This window comes from Ursus arctos, unplaced genomic scaffold (assembly GCF_023065955.2).
Source record: "Ursus arctos isolate Adak ecotype North America unplaced genomic scaffold, UrsArc2.0 scaffold_2, whole genome shotgun sequence".
Lineage (NCBI taxonomy): Eukaryota > Metazoa > Chordata > Mammalia > Carnivora > Ursidae > Ursus > Ursus arctos.
The window spans coordinates 51,416,481-51,439,592 of record NW_026622874.1 but is presented as its reverse complement, the minus strand read 5'-3'; the positions used below and the strand labels follow the sequence as shown (position 1 = coordinate 51,439,592).

General features: G+C 39.9%; 1 protein-coding gene across 5 annotated transcripts in view; it reads left to right on the top strand.

Annotated features, from left to right (window-relative positions):
* ESRRG (estrogen related receptor gamma) overlaps positions 1-23,112 on the top strand; it is a 605,699-nt gene that overhangs the window by 566,422 nt on the left and 16,165 nt on the right. For all 5 annotated transcript variants that reach the window (XM_057315051.1, XM_057315052.1, XM_057315053.1 and 2 more), the window contains one exon: positions 22,722-22,991. In XM_057315051.1, coding sequence (XP_057171034.1) covers positions 22,722-22,991 — 270 coding nt within the window. The remainder of the gene's footprint in view (positions 1-22,721; positions 22,992-23,112) is intronic.

The window sequence follows — 23,112 nt, the reverse complement described above, 5'->3', positions numbered from 1 at the left end:
AAGGGATTTCCCTTACAAATAGCACAGAAAAAATAGGAATGGATCAACCAGGATTAGTAGTAGAATCAGAAAACTCCCTGCCCCCCACCCCCAACAAAACACACAGTACAACGGGAGAATGGGGTGGAGTATACCCAGTTCTTGAAGACTCACCAAAGAGCATGTTTTGGTGAATTTGTTACCAGAAAATTGGCCTGGGTTAGGCTCCCAAAGCTGTGGATGGAAAGCAAGCAAGCAAGCACAAACCTTGGTTACTAATACTGAGGACCCTGTTCCGTAATGATGCTCGGGGATCACAGCAAGGTCTGGTGCGAGGGGCTTTAGGATAAACGTAAACGGACTACTTGAGAAAAACTACGGGCTTGGCTAAGAGATTCTGACAGGACCTTGGTCTAAAATGGATTACAGACATAGAATAAAGTAAAATTTGAAAACCACATATTTGGAATCCATGTCTTGACTTGGTTTAAGAGACAGGAAAACTCGGGGCTTATCTTCTAGTCCCAGAACTTACAGCCATGGCCAGGGTATACAGGGTAGCTTTTCACAGAAATAACCAACAGACTCAGAACAAGCTTCTTTTACTTAAATATCATTATTTCCCAAACTGATTATTAAACAGAGGTTCACACTCCATAATGTGCAAGAACATACGGGAGATGATAATGCCATTGGCTAAGAGATAACATTTAGCTCTCAATCCTTCTGTGATCCTATTGAATTTGCCTGTTAAATTCTTGGTGTAATTAAAGCAGATAGGAGCATTCATTCATTTTGTTGCAAATTGATATGATCTCCTTTGTCTGTGATCTAAGTGAGATTGCCCTGTATTTTTTAATTTAGCAGGTTAAGAAGCACAATTAAAATATCATGAAAAAGATCATAATCAGAAACCGTCTTTTGGGTTGTCCCTGCCAAGTTGATAAAGGGATCGGTGTATTTAATAATTACCTCCTTTGCTGTACATTTGTTCTATTTGTGGGCTGAAGTGTTAATAAATACCTTGCACTATTCCAGTGGGAAAGTAGGCTTTCTACCTAATTAATAAAACTTGGAAGAATACCTAGGACATTGAACCATATCTTTCTTATTAGTGCTGCCTGCCACAAAAGAGAATCCCTGTCTCCTCACCACATTAGTAAATGTCATCTTCCTGGGTTATAAAGAAACCCCTTGAAAAACTGCCGGTTTTCAATAGGAATGAAAACGCAAATTCTTTGATGGTTTTTTTTTTTTAAAGAAATAATTCAACCATTGAATTTTAAGTAGTGAAAAACCCTAATCAAGCACAACAGGGCTTACTCTGCCTAAGGAACATACCTTAGTAAACGCTCCAGAATAAAGAAAGGTTCATATTGAGACATAATTGGCTTTGAATTGGTCTTTATTTCTTACTATTGTTTGTCCTGTAGTTCAAATGCTCAAATACTTTCTGGGCCTGGATCCTAGAAAACCGAAACCGAGGTTAGCATGTTAGCCCCATTGCATCTGCGTTTTCCTCTTCATTTCTAAGTGCCAAGTTACTTGTGACTCTTTTATTTTTATTAAAATTGAACTTAGGAATGAAAAGTTTGGGAACACATTATTATTTCAAACAGGCTATTGACTGATACAGGCAACGTGCTCTTGTGAGTGTATACATTTAATGAATATTTATTTGAGTGCCTACTTTGTGGTAAAAAATAGGCCAGTCGAGAAATTAAATGAAGTCCTTTCTACGGCCATGTGCAGGCTTCAGTTAGAGGCTTCAGTTATGAGTCTGATATCATACCTTTTTGTTCTAACTAAAAATATGTAATAAATGAAAAATATGTATAACGTATCATCTCTGAAACTTTTCTCTGAAAGAATATGGAAGTTTATTCCCATTTCATTATATTTGAATCATTGAGTCCACTGGCTTTGCTGAGATGCTTCAGAACATGAAAATTGCAGTATCCGAATTCTATGGGGAGTGTTAATAAGAGAGAAGGCTTATAAGGCTACCTCTAACTTAGATATATAAGGTGGAAATGTCAAAGTACATAAATTCTACATGCAATGTGGCCAGATAGTCTATTCTGGAATGATTAGAGAAGGGGAAATACATTCTATTTCAAATTTCTTTGTTAAATGATGGTATTTTTTTCCTGTTTCTAATTTTAAGTATTCTTCTGATCTAATTAAAACTTAAAATAACATTTTTAAACTGCCCTTTAGAGGGCAGATTGAAGAAATATTTTTGAAATAAAAAGTTTGTACGTATTTCTTCAGTCTCAAATTGGGTTAATTGGTCTTCCTTTGCTCTGAAATGGGAGAAGAAACTAATGCATTTTGAACACCTTCCATTAAAAATCTATACAATTCACAATATGGTGCTTGTGCTGAGCACATTGACATTCTTCCCTAAATTCATGTATTCGGGTATTTTATAAAGGACATGTTTTGTGAGACTCTGTAGCTGTGACCAAAAGTGACAGAAAAAATCCCTGCCCTTGTGGAGTTTAAGCTCTAGTGGAGGAGACAGAAAATATGTATAGGAGAGACTGTATCTGCAAAGGTCCTGAGGCAGGAGTGTGCATGAATATTCCAGGAAGAGTAAGGATGCCCAACTGGTTGGAAAAGAATGCACTGGGGATGGGGGAGGGTGTTAGAAATGAGGTGGGAAAGAAGAGGGTCACTGACTGTCACGAAGTTTCAAATGTATCTTTTTTTTATGGGGGGAGGGGCACAGAGAGAGGGAGAGAGAATCTTAAGCAGACTCCCCTCTGAGCATGGAGCCCAGGGCTCCATCTAACAACCCTGAGATTATGACTGAGCCAAAATCAGATGCTTAACTGACTGAGCCACCCAGGTGCTCCTCAAATGCATCATTTTATTTAATCACCTGTCCATTAACATCCTCAAGGATCAACTATAGTAAAATTTTATACTTTCAAATGAGGTTAGGGACATGCTCTCCTTATTAAAGGCTTACGTACAGTATGTGAAACCAATTCATTCAATAAATTGTCAGCAAACACATTTTAGCCATTATGTGGCATGGCCAGAAATATCCCTGTTGACTCCATCGTTTCTTCCTTTTTTTTTTTTTAAGATATACTTATTTATTTTAGAGAGAGAGTGAGTGCAGGGGGAGGGGCAGAGAGAGAGGGAGAGGGAGAGCATCTCAGGCAGACTCCCTGCCTAGCTTGGAGCCTGTCACGGGGCTTGATCTCAGGACCCTAAGATCACCATCTGAGCTGAAACCAGGAGTCAGATATTCACCCGACTGAGCCCCCCAGCAGCCCCTGACTCTATCCTTTCTTATATGTGAGGAGCAGTCCCTCCAATGATTTGAGGCGAGACTTTATTTCTGCAATTAAAATGGTTATCCTCATTTCCTATACTATATTTGGAATGTTGAACTTATATTGTGGGAAATGAGTAAACATATCAAAATCCATTCTGAGCATATATCATAACAACAAATGTTTAAGTCCCACTGTTGTTGATTAGAGTAATTGCTAACTGACATGACGTGTGTAATATAGTGATGGAATTTGTTTTCCTAAGTGCTGTGAGCGTTCTCATCTTTTAAATGAGCGTTGTGAATAAGATAATTTTTAAAACTGCTTCCTGGACTTGTATCCTATGTTCTTATGGACCTCCTTTAATAAATACCTGGTAGCATGATCATACTATGGCATTTAGCTTTCCAAAGTTACCTTGAAACAGTTTTGCTGTTAATTGGGTGCGTGGCATGCTGGAGAATTAAACCCAAGAATGTGGAGGAGTAGCTTGGTGTTAAGCTGGGGAGTAGGAGGAGAGGGCCCTTTTCAAAGGTTTTAGCATGTTCTTTTTGGGCTCAGGGATGCATTTGCTCTTTTTTCACTCTCAAACTTGTGCAGCTTCTCAGGCTTATCCTGTGTTCCCCTTGAGGAATTATTCAGCGGCCTGAGTCACCTCTAACTGGGCAGCAGCAGTGGGGAATCTTCCCTGCGTTCTGATTTCCAGCCTTTAGAGCGGAACATGGGAGCAGTAAGGGGCGGGAGGGATAGATGCCAGAGACTGACTGCTTTTGCCCTCACCCAAGCTCTGACCACTTTCCCTTCCTGCCAGTCATTTATTTATTTATTTTTTTAATTTCCCAAACGGATTCAGACCATTTAGGTCCTTGACACCACGCAAGCTCTGCATACACATACAAAATATTTCCATTAAAGACATACTATTTATCACTCATTGGGGATGCAAGGATGAGAGAGTGGTTTGATATCATAGAAGAGGTGGTGACCTCAGCCGTTCCAGTGCAACGTGATCATGGGAATAGGGTAAAGTCGTGGGGGAGAAAGGAGTTGAGAAGGAGCGTCACTCTCCCTAAGGTCATTAAAGAAATGCTTACAGAAAACTAGTTCAAATATAGATGGATGGTTTTCATTTGCCCTGAGGAGAGGGAGGGAAAAGGCATCCCATGGAGGAGTAAAGAAATATCGAAAGCACAGAAGTACACTCTCATGTGGCCTGCTCGGGGAAGGACTAGATAATGGTTGAAACAGAGGAAGAGAACCGTGCGTCATGGTGATCCGATGGCAGGTTCTGGGCTCAGATGGCATGGGTACAAATCATACTGCTAATACTTTTAGCCGTGTGACCTTAAGTGGGTTTGCACCTCAGTTTCTTCTGTGTAAAATGGGAAAGAGACTGCTACATGCTCCATAAGGATTTAGTGAGAATTAAATGCTTATAGCTGCCTCACTGCTCTCCTCTACCCAGCCATCTTTTTAAAATGCAAGTCAGAGTCTGTTTCCTCTTTGCTCAAAGCCCCCAGTGGCTTCCCATCTCACTCAAAGTAAAAGCTGCAAAAGTTTGCAAAAAGTCACGAGCCTTTGTGCCAGGTGCACGCCATGAGAAGCTGCGAGCCCCATCTCCTTCTCTTCCTCTCCAGCCACGCTGGCCTCTTTGCAGTTTTCCAAACCTCGAAAAGATGGTCCCTTTCAGCAGGTGTGTCTTTGCCATTCGCTCTGCCTGGAATGACCTTCCATAGAGAGGTATGAGGCTGGCTCTCCCACTGCCTTCAGATCTCTGCCCCAAGGTCCAGCCTCAGGGAGGTTTTCCTGGATGGGCCTGCCGAAAATTCCAGCTCCTTCCCCTCACGCCTTCCCGGTGCCTGTTTCCTGTCCTCATTTTGTGGACATTTTCTCCATGGCACTACTGTATTTATATTTTTATATATTTTTTTTTTTCTCCTCTTGCCAGTCCTTTGTCCTGTGGATATCTCTCATGCTTGGCGTATGACAGACACATGATACATGGAAGAGCTCAGCCTGCTTCCTGGCACATAGTGAGCCCTGAATGAAATTTTATAAATTTTTACCACCCCCATCATTCTGAACAAGAAATAGAGAAAGGAGAATAGACCCCTGGCTGTGAAGGATTTGGGAGACTCACAGAGAGAAATCGGGGGAGCATGGAAAGGGGGATCCCTGCTTGATCTAAACCCATAGGGGTCCAATCCAAGTTAGGGAAACCATGAGTTGCATTCAGGTGGAAGATAATGGAGGGCTGAATTAAGCAGTAGGACTGGAAATAAGAGGTGCAACTAACGGATATTTCATAGAAGCAATTGGACATTGGAGAAGAGTAAAAGAAAATGACAAAATTTTGATTCTATCTTGTTGAGAGATGATGATGATCTGGGGAATACATTGGAATATGTTTTTTGGGGGGTGCAGGATGAGTTCGGGTTTACACATCTTGAGATGAGTTGTCCGTGGCTTTCGGGGAGCTGGAAATAAGTGTACTTATAACACAGGTTTCTTATATCCCTAGAAGTGGGGAGAGCAATAGAGGGAGAAGAGAAGAAGCCAAGGCAGAATTATTGATGGTATTGCATGGAAAGGATTGGCATACAAGAAGGGAGATCAGGAGAAATATGTGATATGGCGCCAGGGGGTGGGCGGAACACAGGTGTTTCAGAAAGGAAAAGGGGGCAGAAGAGCCAATAGGATTGAAGGACAGACCATTGGATTTGGTGATGAGGTGATTGTTGGTGACCACAGTAGGATGGAGGGGCTGAGACATGATCCAGACTTCAGTGACTGCAGATGAATGGGTAGAGCAATGTGAGTATACCATTTTGTTGCAAATTCCAATGGTGAGAGGGTGGAGGAAGTGGAGAGACACCAACAGACAGACAGACAGAGAGCTAGCTATTGACGAGGAGCCAGTGAGGAGAGGAAATTTTATGAGAATAGAAGGATGAAGGAATGGGAACTCAGGAGAAGGAGAGATTAATAAACACAAGAAAGGAAGAGGGGCTGAGCAGAAAATTGATGGAACAAATCTTCAAGGTGACCAGAATAGATGGGATTGAGAACATAGTAAAGACCTTCCTTGGGAAGAAGGAACAGTCCTTTTTCTTTAGAGACAAGTAGAAAGGTATTAGGAAGTAGTCCTGTTCTAGAGGAGAAGGAGAAATGGGTCAAGGGCATTTATATCTATTATTCTTCATGTTTCAAAAAAATGAGAGGTGAGATCACATGGGCAGAATAGAATTACAGTCGAGCCTAGAGAGGGATTCAGGCGGAGAGACCATGCATTCATGCAGGAAAGGTATGTTTCAGATCTACACTTTCTCCTGCCCAAAACAAAGAACACCAAAGATAATAGAATGTTCAATCTGGAGTGTACTGTAGGCTACAGCATCCAGTCGAGCAACCTTGTTTGGTAGATAAGGAAACTGAGCAATTCGGTGACTAGCTCAAGGTTATACGGCTAGTTAGTAGCCAGCATTGTACTGAAACCAGTTTTTCTCACTCTTAATTTGTACTCTTAGTGAAGTGTTTCAAGCTGTGCTTTCCAAAGACTTAATGCCACTTAAACCAGTAATATATCTTTTTTTTATAGGCATCACCCCCCCGATGTACACATACACCCTACCTCCCTGCCAGTCTTCAGTCTCAAAATCAGCTACACGCATCCTGCTACTTTTCTTTCTTACCCTGCGTGGTCCACTGTCTCAGCTTGCAGCCTGAATTGGATTGACCCTCAGATGGGCTTTTTCTCCTGGATAAGCCATGTTGCAGACTGGCTGTCTGGTCATATTCATGAAATGAGCCAGCATGAGGCTGATGCCATCATAAGGACTGAGGGCATTAGCTCTGTGAAGTTGCTGCCGTATCCCAAAGGCAGAGTTGAACTAGATGCTCCCTGGAGTGTAGCACTTACGGTTGTCAAGTGAGCCTCCTAGATGGCCCTTTCCCATTGAACTTGATACTTAAAAGGATCTACATAAATGCTTAATTAAAAAAAATAGATATTATTGGACACATGTTCAGCAAACCATAGTTTTATCAGTTCTTAGGCTATATGAATTCTTATATTCCAAAAGGAAAATACTCTTTGAGCTACAAATGTTTTAGTGATATATGAATGATTTTATTTTCCCTGTCAACATTTCGGCATGGGTTTCTGTTCTTAAAGTATATTCTTAAATGTTAGTATATCTGAAAAAGATACTCCTGAGCTATAATCTACTTTGTTTCGGAGTACTTATTTTGAATTGCTGTATTAGTGTTATGTACAGGCAAAAAAAAAAAAAAAAAAAAAATCCCAGATATCTAGCCTTTTTTTTTTTTTTCCACCACTGAAATAGATGTTAGGGTATCTGAGTAGTTTCTGCCCTTTAAATAATGCACTAAATGCAATGCTCATGGACACACTCACACCCCTTCCTTCTCTCATTTGATTTCGAGATACAGAGAATAAATGAGACGTTCACTTGGGTTTCTCTGTCTTTTATGAAATCCAACCCATTCTGGAGTGAATGAGCGAGGGACTCCGGAGGCCGCCTTCGTGGGAGCAACTGCCTTTCCCATGTGCCTCATCCTCTCTCTGTCGTCCCCAGGCAATGTGCCTGCATTTGTGTGTGTAGATTTATAGTTTATCTTTATCAATGGCTTCATCTGTAGGTAGCTATTATAGCTGCCTCGCCTGGATATTGTTTGGGCCTGATAGATCTGTCTGTAGTTCATCAAAGGGGAGCCGAGTGCCTAAAAGCCATCGGGTCCAGCTGAGGATGAAATACGAGCCATCAGCCTCGGTAATGGCTGTAAAATTTCATAATTACACGGCCTTTATTACATTGCATAATGATCTTGAAGCAGTATGGAACAATTAATTAAGATTCTCAACCGTGGCTCTTTCAGAAATTAAAAGGTGCTAGTAGCTGAGGAATGGGGATCTGTCTTGTCCTAAAAGCATTAGGGATGCTTACGAAATAACTTTCCTAGGCACTTTTATTTTTTTTTGTTAAGAGGAACATCTTCTAGTTAGAGAACAGGCGTGAGTAGAGCGTGGCTATTAGCGAGTTTTTATTCCAACTTCACAACTGCTATTTTAAAAGGCACGGGAGTGAGAGTGCTAAGGGTCTATATAACTCCCCAACTTCCCTTTTCTCTTCTTTGAAAAATTCTATTCAGCCTCCTGCTGTAGCCATTTATCACATTTATGGTTGTTCATCTCTGCACATTAAATAAATGCGGACTCTGAGATAGGGGGTCAGTTAACTGCCTACTATAGTGTACTGACCAAGGAGTTTCTCTCATACACTCTCTCATATCTGGAGGCATTAAAATTCTTTCAAGATCTCTACAGTTTTGACAGTCATCCCCAAAGGAAGACTTTACTGTTTTCATTTATTATCCTGTGAATCCAGCATGTCACATCTAATATATACCTTTTATTTTTTTTCCCGTAATCTCATCTTCACACCCCATAAAGAGTAATTAAGTTTTGTGAGGGCCTATAGGAGCTGGTAGGAATTTGCTATTTTGAAATAATAACAGAAGCTAAAGAAAAGTACACAGTATACATACACACGTGTGTGTGCATTTGCACATACAAATTATGACCCATTCTTGACTTTGTTTTCCATGCCAAGGAAATTATGATTGAGATGGTTGAGTACCATAAAATACTAATGACAAGATGGTGAAAACAAGCCCAGCGTTTTTATGATGATGATTCTGAGCCCCATCCGAAGCTTTCACGCATGAACTCGATAGGAAACAGATATGTTTCGAGGAAACATGATCGATGGCTCTGTCGACGTACCTGAAAGAAAATTAAAAAAAGAAACCCCTAACATGGTTGCAATTTACACCTAACTCCTGGATAGCTGTTCACGTCAAGTATTATTGTTTTTAAATTGACAATCATCATATAACGTTTTACAGATCTAAATATTTCACGGGAGACTAAAACTTCCCTTGGGCATCCCCAATAATAAACTTTCAGCAGAAATTTTGGAAAGGATTATATGCTTCAAGGAGGAGCTACTGCTCAGAGTAAATTCTCTTGTTGAGGCATTTAGTCCCTTAATAGGAATTTTCTGATCTGCTGTCATTCTTGTTCACACACCGAGTGTCACTGCCTCTAAAACACTTGTCATTCTTTAATGGAAACAAAATAGTCATTGCAGCCAGAGCCACAATGTCATTCCACTACCCCTTGCTGCGTCGGCAATAGTGAAAATGACAGAGCGGCTCTCAGTAGGGGTAATTAAAATGTAAATATTGATATTTTATTATTTGAAATTACTTTCCAGTGCGGCATTTAATATCTCTCCATCTGTGCGGCTCTGTTTAGCGGTCACTTTAGTGCAGCTCTGGGATACCAAGCAGCGGCTTGATCCCCGTTATGTCAAAATGCTTGTTGCTGCTTAATTTTGATATCTAATTAAGTGGAAAAGTACAGTCCACACTGTAATCCATGGCATCTTAACCAGCTGCTTGGGTATATTTAGAATTAATCTCCACTATGGAATCATCCTAATGTATGCAATTAAGAGTCTGCCGATGGCTAATTAGGTGTATTAGAATCAGGCAGCTTTTTTTTCCCTCCTTTTCCCCCCCTTTCTTTTTGGACTGTTGCAGACGTTAAGAGTCTCTGCCTGCAGAGGTAGTCTCAATGCTCCTCAGACCGAGTTAGGAAACAGCGCAACTTCGAACAGATTTCAGCCATGGACAGGAATATTTGCCTTTTCCTGTGCTTATTTCCTTGAATCGACCTCCTATAGGAATTTCCAGGATTTCCTAGATCTATTTGCAGGATCTCAGTGACATGAAAGAGACTGGTCACAGCGCAGAGGAGAGGTGGGATACAAAGATAAACATACTTTCCAACAGATTAAAGCGGGGAGACTCCGGGGCAGTGCTCTGAGTGCCCTTGTTCATTTAGGGAGGAGAGGAATTATAGCGTGAGAGCTTTTCACCGCAGCTACGTTTCCCTCCTCCGTTCTACTTTTGAATGGAACACTGTCTCCGAAAGAGTTATTATAAGAGGCACAGGTTTGGTTTGTATATTATGTATCTATGGTAAATACGAAAGGCAGCCTTTTACTCCTGATAACGGCTCTGCATTCATGTGGTTGGGGAATTCCAAGAGCTGTGTTGTTTCATGTTTTTGTTTTTGTTTTAACTTGGCCAGTTATCCAAATGGGGGGGGGGCAGTGAAGAGAGGAAGAAGGGAAGGCAGAGAGGAATCGAAGGGGTTGCCTCTATTGTCAATGAGAGGATAACTGTAGCCTCCCCAGTGGAACGTATGCCAAGCCGTAATGACTTAGCTCTGCTTGAGCCAGCAAACACCAGCCGTGAACTTGGGAGTAAATATTCGTAAACAGATCTTCATTAGCCACCGAGAAAAATAGTGTGGGAGCCTGACTTTAAACCGAACTCTCGGGGCTAGAAATTCAGAGAAGCTGTTTTTTCATGCTGTCCAGAGCACAAATTATGCCCAGGTCTTTAAGCATAGAGAGTGAGGATTTCTAATATTATTTGAATGTGGAGTTTCAGGGTCAGCATGCTGTAATTTCATATCTGTGACATGCATCTCATGGATAACATATTTCTCCTACGTTCTTTCATGAATACATATGACACTTTGTTTTTAATGGCCCGTGTTGTAAATCCTTTAATGTGTGTTTATGCAGAAGACCTCCTGATTTTTTTTTCCTGTCTCCTCTCCTACTTCTAGAGCGTATGTTGGAGACACTGAGTTATAGTGTCTTCCTATTTGGGGACAATCAAGAAAAGCACACCTGAAGGATTTTTTTTTTTTTCTGCTTTACTTGTAACTAGTAATAAAGCAAGAGAAGGGGAGATGTTAATGTTAACTCCACAAATACCCATTCTTTAACAATTAGTGCTCTTGTTAGAATTTGTGTTTCTCTACCAAGGGACCAATTAGGTAAATTTGAAAAGATTTGAAGGCATGTTATTTAAAATTAATATAGAAATTATAAGTGATTTTCTCTTAGAGCTCACGCATAGAATCAGTTCTTGATCACTCAGTGAAAGCATACAAGAGGATCACGAATCGATTTTTTTGTCATTGGTAGCTGACATGACATTTTCAAATTTTTAGGTGAGCTCATGAAATCACCCAGGTTTTCATGATGCAGACATCATTCTGTACCTTAACATGCGTGTACTCGTGGCCTTCACGAACCGGAAAATAACAAAAAGAAAAGATAACCTGAGCTTTAAAGTCTGCAACTCTGCCTCCATTAATGCGAGCCGATGACTGGGAGAAACTCTGAACTCTCACCTTTTGTAGATAGGCAGTATTTAATCCAGAATCAGACTGGGGTGGATCAGGCATTTCTTTTTTCCTTCTAATTATCTCTTTTGTCATATATATATATATGTGTATATATATATATGTGTGTGTGTATATATATATATATAATATGTACACATATATGTATCTATAATATAATATGTTTATATATACATATATGCATATATATAATACAATATAAATATTAAATATATATATTTAATTCTAATTTATCCAGTGTGTGTAATGTCCTTTTTAGATTCTTCGATATCAGAATACTACGTTGGGTCACATATAACAGAAACAAAGCAACCATGGCTAACTTGCTGTTTATAGATTTCCTTTAATGGTTGAATGTTCCCAAGAGAAGCAGTTCATCTTTAAAAAAAAAAGTTATTAAACTTTATGTGTGGGCAAAAGAAAAATACACAAAAATTCATTTTAATTTAAAATCTGTTTTAGGTCAGAAACAGTAAAAAAAAATTCAATATTAGAAATTATGGAGCAAAGTAAAACATGCCAAGAATTTGTTGTTTTTTTAAAAAGTTGACCAAAAGTTACCATTGTGGTTGTTTCTCCAACAGTTCTAAAGATTATTTGAGGCACATTTATCTCTTGCTGAACTCTGACAAATGACATGCTTTATTAATAACTTATTGGCTAATTTATTAAAGTGTTGGATGGTGAAAAAACATATATTTGACCCTAAAACATATGTTAACAAAATTCATCTTCTTGTGTTTCTCCCCATACCTGTATTTTAGTTAAAGAAAACTATCATCTCTAACAAAGATAACTTGTTTGCCTGTAAGCCCAAACTCTCTCAGCTAAGTATGTATGAAAAACGGGGGGAAAAGTTCATACAAAAATCATGTGCACTTACTGCCTGTCTTACTAAAAATAGTTTTGGCCCCCTGCTTGATTTTGTTCAGGTCCAACCTGACTTCTTCTAGGCTTAAATGTTTCCACAGGACCATCTCTAGCCATGCTTGCTCCTACAGCAGGTAGAAATGGTTCCCCTTCAAAATTCTTACATAGGAATGAATATACAAACCAGTTTGATAAACCTGAAACATGTCTAAATGGCATTTAAATTACATTAACACTTCCTTGTTCAGACACAGTGAAAGGTCATAACCGACAAGTACCATCTTCGCTGTTTGTAAATGTCTAATTTGCTGCTTTAAAATGGGAAGGCACCTTACTCCCTTGGTGCTGCTCCATGGCTGTCGTGTTGCAAACACTTCTGACAAGTGAGTATTTACTTCGCGAGGATCCATTGTTCTAAACTGAAGTGAGAGGGAGATGCCGTATGAATGCATTTTTATTGTGTTGTCTTCTCTTTGCTCTTTTTGATTCAGGGAAAGGAAACCCAAGATTTCTCAACTGGCTTGCCATTTCTTTTCTTTTTTTTTTCTAAGTGTAGAAAGTGCCTTTACTGGTTAATTGCGTTTTGCAAAAACTAGATGTGGAATCTCTGAAGAATTTATGTTAAAAAAGTAGACATCCAGATTTTTTTCTTCCTGCAAGTGGAAAGAAGCAAAGGGCATTTGTTTTCATTCCTGACTAGGCTAGGATTTCAGAAGTTTAAAGTTCTAGCTACAGAAAATAAATTCACACATTGTCAAAATAGTTATACTAGTAGGAAAAAGTAGAGAAATTAATTACAGATACTTGTAAATAATGAAAGTCATTGTGACATTATCATGGAATCTGTTGTGAATGGTTATTTGTAAATATAAGAGAAAGCAGTTAGGCCATATGATTAAAAGGTTAACTTTAATTATAAATTTAAAAAAACTAGCCGGGGTTGAGAAAGGACTTTATTGGAGTTTAAGTGGCTCCAAAGAAAATCCTACATACTATACAGGCACTTATAAGCAAAGAGCTTTACATATAATCACTGCCTTAATAAACGCTTGAATTATGAAAAAATAAATGAGGCTACTTTTTCTTGTTGCATGCTCAGATTTTCTTTCCGGGGAAGGGGACTGATATCTGGAATGCTTTCTTCATTCCTAGTGTCCCATTCTTTTTAAAAGCCAGTCAGTGGGTTGTTAAGGAATTATTCATTAATTGATTTGGCACATATTTATTGAGTACCTGCTATGGGGTAGGCCCTGTTGCAGGTGCTGGGATTACAGCAAGGAACAAAGAAGAGGAGGCCTCCACTCTTAAGAGCTCGGAGAACATGGCAGCCCACTGGGAAAGATCTATCTGTTAGGTGGCACATCATCACATTTACCCCGTTACTTGCTTCTGTCTTTCCCCAAAGGTCCACTTTTGTATTTTACAACTTGCAACTGTGCCCGTGGATGTTACACAGGAACAACAATACGGCAGTAGGAATGGAAAGGAGTGTAAGCACTTGATTTCAGAAGTATAATCAGAAGTATAAAAAGGAAGACTTGGTGATAGATCGCTGAAAGCCTGGGAGTGAGGCAGCAGATGGATGATGACGCCGTTAATCTGGGAAGTAGTGGAGCTCTGCAGTTGGGAAAATGCGCTCAGTTCGCAACATGCTAGGCTGTCCACAGAGGAGTTACCAAAAGACGATTTTTCAGAAAATATGGCAGGAAAGGAAGAAAAGGGCCAAATAGTGAAAGAAATGCCATGCTGTGCCAAAGGGGTTCCATTTTGTCCTCGGGAGAGATGGAAGCCAAGAAAGGATTTTGGTCAGTGGATGGCATACTTAGAGTTCACATTTAGAAGAATGCTTGAATAGCCACGGGTACGATGGAAAAAGGAAATACCAATATCCCTTTATCCCAAAAGAGGCGATGGAGGTTGAACCAAAACTGTGGGGAGGCAGGGAGGAGAGAAGTGATGGATACATTGAGGGGGATGTGTACAACCAAATACCAGTCTTTCCCCCTCACATATATGTACGCTTTGATCATCCCTTATGGTACCTACCTTCTTTTCCTCGTTGTGGTCTATTTACTTTGACTGTGCTGTAACATCTCAGAGGGTAGGGATTATACTGTACTCATCTTGTGCGCCCTAATCGTCTGAGCCTGGTGCTTCACTGACCATGGATGCACTGAAGAGCAATCGATTTGAATTCTGTTACAGTGGAACCATTGGGAACTGCATACTGTAGCTCTGGACGCCCTTGGGAACATTTTTCCCACTTTCTTATTGTACAGATGAAAAAGCAGGAACCAGAGAAGTTGACTCATTGCTCAGAGTACACAGTACTTGGCAGGAGAGGTGGCCCCCAGTGTTAGGTCTACTAACTCCCAGTCCAGTGATCTTTACCTGGGGTGCTCACCCTTACCCACATAGCCTTGTGCTTCATGTCAGTCCTGCTCACTGTGTTACTCCAAATCACACGGCACTGGAACTGGAAGCTTCTTCAGAAATGTCTCGTCTCCATCCCACATTTGACAGATGAGGAGTCAGCTGTGGGTCTGTATTAGTTTGCTGGTGCTGTTGTCACGGAGTACCACAGACTAGATGGCTTACAACGAAAATGTATTATCCCACAGTTCTGAGGGCTAGAAGTCTGAGATCAAAGGGTTGGGAGGGTTGGTTACTGCTGAGGGCTGTGAGGAAGACTGTGTTCCAGGCCTCTCTCTCGGCTTCTCTCCTGGCTTCTGGTGGCCCCAAGCATCCCTTGGCTTGTAAATGGCATTCTTTCTGTGTACCTTCACATCATTTTCCTTCTGTTTGTGTGTGTCTCTGTCTAAATTTCCCCCCTTTTCAATGAAGCTACAGTCAGATTAGGACCCACCCTAATGACCTCATCTTAACCTGACCATCTGCAAAGACCCTATTTCCAAATAAGGTCCCATTCACAGGTATTGAGTTAGGATTGTAACATCTTTTGGAGGGACACAATTCAACCCACAACGGAGGTCAAGTTAGCACTATTGGTTGTAGTATGGGTGGACCTAGAACCCAGATCTCCAGACCTTAAGGTCAGTGCTCCCCACACTAGCCTCTTCACTCCTATATCACTCAATGACAGTAAATCCTTAGCTTTGGGGTATTTGACATTATTTCCCACAGATTATTTAAAAGTCTGTGGAAATGTCTGTCAGCCTACAGATCCTCAAAGTTCAGATAGAGTCAGCATGCATTTATTTTGGAGGCTCGATTTTTATTTTTTTATTTTATTTTTTAAAGGTTTTGTTTATTTATTTGTCAGAGAGAGAAAGAGAGAGAATGAGAGCACACAAGTAGGGGGAGCGGCAGGCAGAGGGAGAAGCAGGCTCCCCACTGAGCATGGAACCCAATGCGGGACTTGACCCCAGGACCCTGGGATCATGACTTGTGCCAAAGGCAGACGCTTAACCCACTGAGCCATCCAGGAGTCCCAGGAGGCTTGATTTTTAAATCAAGTATCAGACCAACTTTGATGAGGGCTCGGAAATTTCCTGAAGACCATGCCTGCATATCTGATGCCCAGGCTGGATCGATCTTCCTTGGGTGCCTGGTCAGGGTCCTATAACAGCCTGTGGTATTTCTTGACCAGTCCCAGCAGTGATTGGGTAGAGCCAGTCAGATTGAAGCACAGGATCTTTTTCTTTCAAACCAGAAATGTGGCTTCAAAATGAGCTTTTCCTACTCCATGTCCATCTAATCCCAAAGTGAAACTGAAAATACCCTTTTATAAGATTTTTTTTTTCTGAGTCTTACAGTATATGGCACTGCCTTCCTTTTTTCTTGATGGTCAAACACACTTCAGTCACATCAAAAAGGAAACTTCCCAGGCAGAGCTCTCTTGTTTTCAACTAGTACAAAATAAAAGTTGTAGGAAAAGAAAGCCATTAGGTATCCCTCCTTTAAAGCAGCTCAGCCTGTACCTTTCTCCGTGCCTTCCAATAATTTGTCTTTCTTCTTGGCTTAGATGAAAGGATGGGAGAAGTAAAGTTGAAGTCAAGTAAAAGGGAGCTTGGGGAAAGCTAAAGGAATGTTTTCAGGTTCTCCGTAGTCACTCGGCAGTAGGTGGGTAAGTGGTACCCAAAGAGGAACTGTCCGTTTCATCTAGATATTCTCTGTATTCTTATTTTACATTCCCCTGCCTCACATCTAGTGCTTTTTTCAAAGTGGGTTGGCAGTTGTCACCCTCCCACACTTACAGAAACAAACCAAAAAAACCCTCTGGTCATCATCTTGAGACTTCCCTGAGTAGTCACCTGGAATATCTTTCTTTAGCTGCTATTAGACTTTTAATTTTTCTAGCAAGCTGACCTTGGAAACAAGGAGCAATTACTAAAGATAGCATTTCACCAGTGCTGTGGGGGCATGTTTTTAATTTCTGTGCCCATGAGTGGGCTATCTGAAACTTCCTTTGGCTGTTCCCATAATCAGCATGAGTGGTCCGTGGCCAGTTGCATCTGTGAACTCAGTTAACCGTGATAATTCTGTCTTGGACTGGTAGATATTGCCTTTATGATTCTGTTCTACCCTCCTTTTATCACCTATCACCTAGACCATTTGCTAAGTTTTATGGATGATAGTCAAGTTTGCTACATAGAATTTTTTGAATTGGAGTTCTTTCAGATTTTCACATTTGTCCTATGAAACCACTATTTTAAAGTAATGGTTTCATAAAATCTCTGTGAATCCTACTTGAAATATAACAATGGAAGTAAAGAAACAGATTTCTCATGGAATCAACAAATTTTGAAACATGATCAAATTCCAAGAAGGGGAATTTTTGTCAGTTATTCTTATATTTTACCCAAACTAAATGAAATGGAGTCTGAATGATTGAAATCTGGTTTATAGCCAGACTAAAAGAATAAAGATTCAAAGGATAATAGCAGAGGTAATGCATCTAATGCTTACATGCTAATATAATAGGTAATATTTGTCATCCATTATAAAGAAAAGTTCTCAATGAAATGCTTCTGATAGCACCTGGTAAAGATTCCAGCTTTCACTTTGCCACTTGGCCATCTGTAGTTGCTTAACTCCAGTCCCTACTGAGTGCCAGCCCATGAAGTCTGTCTCTCCAAAAAGCAGAATAGAAAAGTCTTTATTATCTATATTTTAATATATATTTTTATTTATATATAATTTTATATATTATATATTTTATATAATGTGTATATATTATTTTTATATATTTATATATAATATATATTTTATATGTACATATTAATTTTATATGTTATAATATATATTTTATATGTATATATTAATTTTATATATTATATATACACACACACTGCAACCCCAGGGCTGTGTGTTTTGTGAATCATACAACACATGATATGTCGACTCATATGTGAAAATAGCAACTCGCTGAAAAATACAGTTTCTCTCGAACAAGGGTTATGCATCTGTGTATCTGTTGGTAGCTAATACCAAATCTTGGCGCCATGGTGATTCTTTTCTTCCCTAGTTCCTGTAGACATTGGGTTTATTTGTATGGGGGAGAAAGAATCTAGCTTATGCCACAGTGCTCACTCAGCTTCTCTCAATGAATTTTGTTTACCATCTCGGCAAGTCATTACGGCATAATTGCAATTCTCACATGATATGCTGTTTGTTGAAAACTGTCAATTTTTTGTGGAAGAGAGAAACTACAGTTCAAAAATGGTGAGCGGGCAAATCAATGCCATGATGAACTGATATTAACAGACACCCTGAAGATTTAAAATGCTTGCTCTCTGTTTCCAGGAAGCAGCCGAGAAGGAAATGCCTGGAAGGGGTTAAACCCCAGTGCCTGCATGGCAGCCTATTTCTGTCAACACTCCGTTCAGGAAATAAACATTTATGCTTTCTGAAATGAAAGTGTATTTTTGAAGACTAGCCGTCAGATATTTTTTGCCCTTCACACTTTCAAATGCTTAGCCTTTTCTGTAAGTTGACTGCAAAGTGCATCAGTTTGCCAGGCTAAAAAAAAAAAAAAGTGCTTGACAAGTGCCCATAGCACCACTGTCATCCTCCGAAGTTTCTCGTGGAAGAAGGCAAGAGGATTGGCACAAAACATACTTTCTTCAAGCCTATTACTTCAGGGGTACCTGCCTCTTGAGAAGCTTTTCAGTCCTTCCAAATGATCTTATTCCCAACTGTCATCTGGTTTATTTGGAGCCCCCTGTATTGCAGATAAACATGCTATTTAACTGCGGGTCAAGGCAGAGAGTCATTCTGCTAGGAAAATGCCCGAGATACAGTAAATGGCACCGACTCCAGGACAGAGATGAAGGGATATCAGAGTTGTCAGCGATATGCATGGAATGGGCCATAGCTGGGGAGGAAAAAAAAAATGTGCCGTGGTATCAGTGTATTTTAAAAAGCTGTAATACGGCTGAACATTTAAAACTATAACCTGCCACACACCAAAGATTAAGATCCCGGGATGTACAAAACATGAAGTTTGAACGACACGACAGCAAAGCATATTTTATTTCACTTGGGAGAGATGTTTCTGTCCAAAGGTAGCTAAATGGTGTAGGTGATGAGAGCCTCTCATTTGTAGCCCGATAGCTATAAAACACCACCAAATGCCGGGCACAGGCACACACGAGTAATTATCATTTGGATACAAGCACGTGGGCACCAATAGAGTCATCGTGTTTTTAGAAAATTCCTTCAACTCGGTTTATTTAGATTTTGGCCATTTAGGTTTTTATACTTTGCTCAGGTCCACTGGTCAAACTATTAGTCTCCGCGTCATTATGTATGGGAAGTATCTATAGCGAGCACTCCTGCAGGGCAGGTAGAAGTTTGTGGCATTCGAATGTTAGCTCTATGATGTGTTCTGCCTCCTTTGTGACCCAGTGAGCACAAGGCTGTGTCACTGCCACCCAGGCATTTGGGCGGGCGGGCCCTTTGTGCCAGCTTCCGGACGCAGAGGTATGATAGGAAAGGGTTAAAAATGTTGCGAGGCAGCTCTTTCTAGAGCATGAAGAGATAAAAGTCCAGACTTTTATTTACATTCTGGAAAGCATGGAAGGCTCCTTTTCCTATCATTTGCAAAATTACACTTCCTTTAATCAGCTGAAATAGATGTGAGGGTCTCAAGCAAGCAAACTTGTCAAACCTTTTGTGCTATATCCATTTCCCCATCCTCCCTGACCGAAAAAAAAAGAAAAGAGAGAGAGAGAGAATCTTTTTTTTTTTTAACTTTTCCCTTTTATTTCATTAAGAAGTGAAAGAAAAAAGTTAGGTTTATAGGAAGGACACACACACACACACACGCACACACACACACACAGAGCCATTGACAGAGAGCAAACAAATTGCAGGATCAACCTAAAAAAAAATGAAATTTTATTGTTTTTTGCTTAATTAAACCCCAAAGAAATGTGTGAAACCTTGTTATGGCTGAAAATTGCGAATTTGTAAATCACAGGGACAAAAGGGCCCCTGTGCAACTTTAAAGTTTCCGTGCACGTAACTGTCGATAGCGTGCCTTCTCCATCATCAGCACTAAATTCACATTGATGCCTCTTTTCTTCTCCGTATTGATCCTTCCATGAGAACGTAGATTTGTATCTGTTAATTAATGCGTCCTGAAACAGCGTTTGTATTAATCAGGCAGATAAGAAAAATTGGATGCCTGCATCCTCTTGACAACCGTAAAAGTGCTGGGCCTGATAAAATCGTGGACGGACCTCAATAAAAAAGTTCCTCCTTCCACTCAATAAACTAATCATCCTGCTTTTAATTATTCGGCAGAAAGATGTGTGGAGATTGGAGAATGTGTAAATCTATTTACTAACAGCAGTGTCTGGGAGGGAGAATGGGGCTGTCACAGGAAGGTGCTGCGGGCTACGCGCTCTGTCCATCTGCTGCGGCAGGGAAACTGCTGCTTGGGAGCGTGAAAAGGAACAAGAACACTAAGGCAAAGGAAAATAACTCATCCCTTTTGGCTCATAACTTTCTAAGATGATCATTTATTTCTTCGTCTATTTCATTTACAAAACAAATCCCTACCGCTCCCTTTGCTTGACTTAGATATTTGGATGTGCGTTACATCTTTTTTCTTCTGGGGGGTGGGATAGAAAAAGGAGCAAAACTGGTTTGTTTCCTGTGAGTATAACATTCTTAAGATCGAAAGCAAATGGAGCCTCATCTAGGCAGCCTAGGTCATGATTTTTCTCTTGGGACTCTCTGTTGAAAATGCTACCACGTGTTTTTTCTCTAATTCTAGTAGGAAATGTATGTAACCCCATCATGTGATGACCAAAAAAAGAAGAGATGGAAAAAGAGAAAAAAGGATTGACACAGCCAATTCAAAGGAAGATCCGTCATGTAGTATGTGAATGGCTTGATAAACAATGAAAGAGATGCTTTTTTTTTTTAAAGATTTTATTTTTATTTATTTGAAGAGCTAGAGACAGCCAGCGAGAGAGGGAACACAAGCAGGGGGAGTGGGAGAGGAAGAAGCAGGCTCCCAGTGGATGAGCCTGATGTGGGGCTCGATCCCAGGACTCCGGGATCACGCCCCAAGCCGAAGGCAGACACTTAACGACTGTGCCACCTAGGTGCCCCGAAAGAGATGCTTTTTACTCATGTCTTAAGACCCGCCTTTAATAAAAGCTGGACTAATCCCTCTTGATGATTTTATTAAACACTTCAGTTAATGGTGCCAAATGGCAAACCCCTAGTTTTCACCAACAGGGCAGGGAATCATTTCCTTTTCCTCATTGTGCAGTATTTCTAATATCACATGGGATGTGAACAATTTGATACAAATAAAAATGAGACAAAAGCAATGACCATAAGCAGGAGCCTAAGAAGATTGGGCAGCAGTGGACCGTTATGATTTGGGCAGTAGGGTCTAGACAGGGAGTGAACATAGATTTTATAAGTTGCATTATTAAAATTTCTTCTTCTATAGAATTGTTGGTGGCAGGACTTAAATCATGGTACTATTGTCCTCAGTAGCCAGAGGGGTGGTTGCCCACCCTTGGAATCCCTGGGCATTGCCTTGGGAATGAAAGCGAAGATTTAAGAAACGTGTATATTTTAGGACTCTTGGAAAAAGTACGTGGCTGATCATTAGGTATCTTCACTAAGACTTCTGTTTAGAATCCAGACCTAATCCCTCTGAGATTTAAAATAAATATTTTTACTCCTAACTAGGTTTAATTGTACTACTTCCTCTTTCCCTATTGGACCACATTTTCTTTTTCATTTTTTTTGCATGTTTTCCTAAGCTCAGAAGGAACTTTAAGCCTGTATGTGTGTTATGTGTGAATTCAGACCAGATTGTTAGTGAAGAATTGAAGGAGTCGTCCAGATATTTCAGATAAAAATAATATTTAATATAGCTACTGTTATTGAACGCATATTATAAGTTAGTATTTTGCTGGGTGTTATTTTGTATGTCCCCAAAACAAAAATTGAGTTTCAAGTAAATTGTCTTACCCATGATGAAAGAGGCAGTAGCTCAGTGGGGACAGTATTTAAACTGAGAGGATCTGGTTCTGCCCATATCCTATCCATGGAACTCCATTGCCGCCATATTTATCTTTTTAAATAATTGGATTTTAATAAGAAGAATAAACTGTGGCTTTTAGATTTGTTGAAGAGGCCAAGCTGCTAAGTATTCTACTCTCTTTTATACCAATAAACACCATTTTAAGAGGAATTCATGTCATATATCAGTGAGTGGAAAAGATCAAGTTCAGAAGGTTCTCTTGGGTGTATGAATACTCATTATTCACTGAGCATCTGACTATTACAGAGAAATGTTTCCAAATTGCACTCTACAGTGTGAGCCTAAACTGTTTGTTTTTCTTTATTTGGGAGCTCTTTTTTTTTTTTTAACTTCTATGTTGTTTATCAATAGTAGTTTTTAGAGATGAAGTGGATATAAATCTGACTTCCCAAAAGACATTTATAAAAATTGTAGCCAAAAATCGATTATATTTAAAGACTACATATTATTTTCTTTGGAAATGAAAGAAACAAACCTACTTTTCTGTTATATGCATCTCAAATGTGTCTCTAAACCCTATAATAAACACCAACAAGTTGAACTGGTTTGTTGAACTGGTTTGTGACTTTTACTTTGCCATTCGTAGAATGATCAGGGGAAAATTTAAGAGCATCTAATCAAAGCTCAGCATAATTTTGAGCACTGATGCAGAAACCGACTCCCATATGAAACTAATGTTGCATTATGAAATTATGGCTTTAAAGTAACTTGATCTGCCCATCTTCCCGTGCAGGCTTCTCCACGCTGTCCCTGGCGGACCAGATGAGCCTTCTGCAGAGTGCTTGGATGGAAATTTTGATCCTTGGCGTCGTGTACCGATCTCTTTCGTTTGAGGATGAACTTGTCTATGCAGATGATTATATAATGGATGAAGACCAGTCCAAATTAGCAGGCCTCCTTGACCTAAATAATGCTATCCTGCAGCTGGTAAAGAAATACAAGAGCATGAAGCTGGAGAAAGAAGAATTTGTCACCCTCAAAGCGATAGCTCTTGCTAATTCAGGTTGGCTTATTGATATAGTCATTGTTACACTTTTTAATATTTCAGTTTTTACCCTTCCCTCAACTTCTTCTTCAGGGATTTGCTAAACCGGTTGTAAATTCTGTATGAGGCAGCACAATTA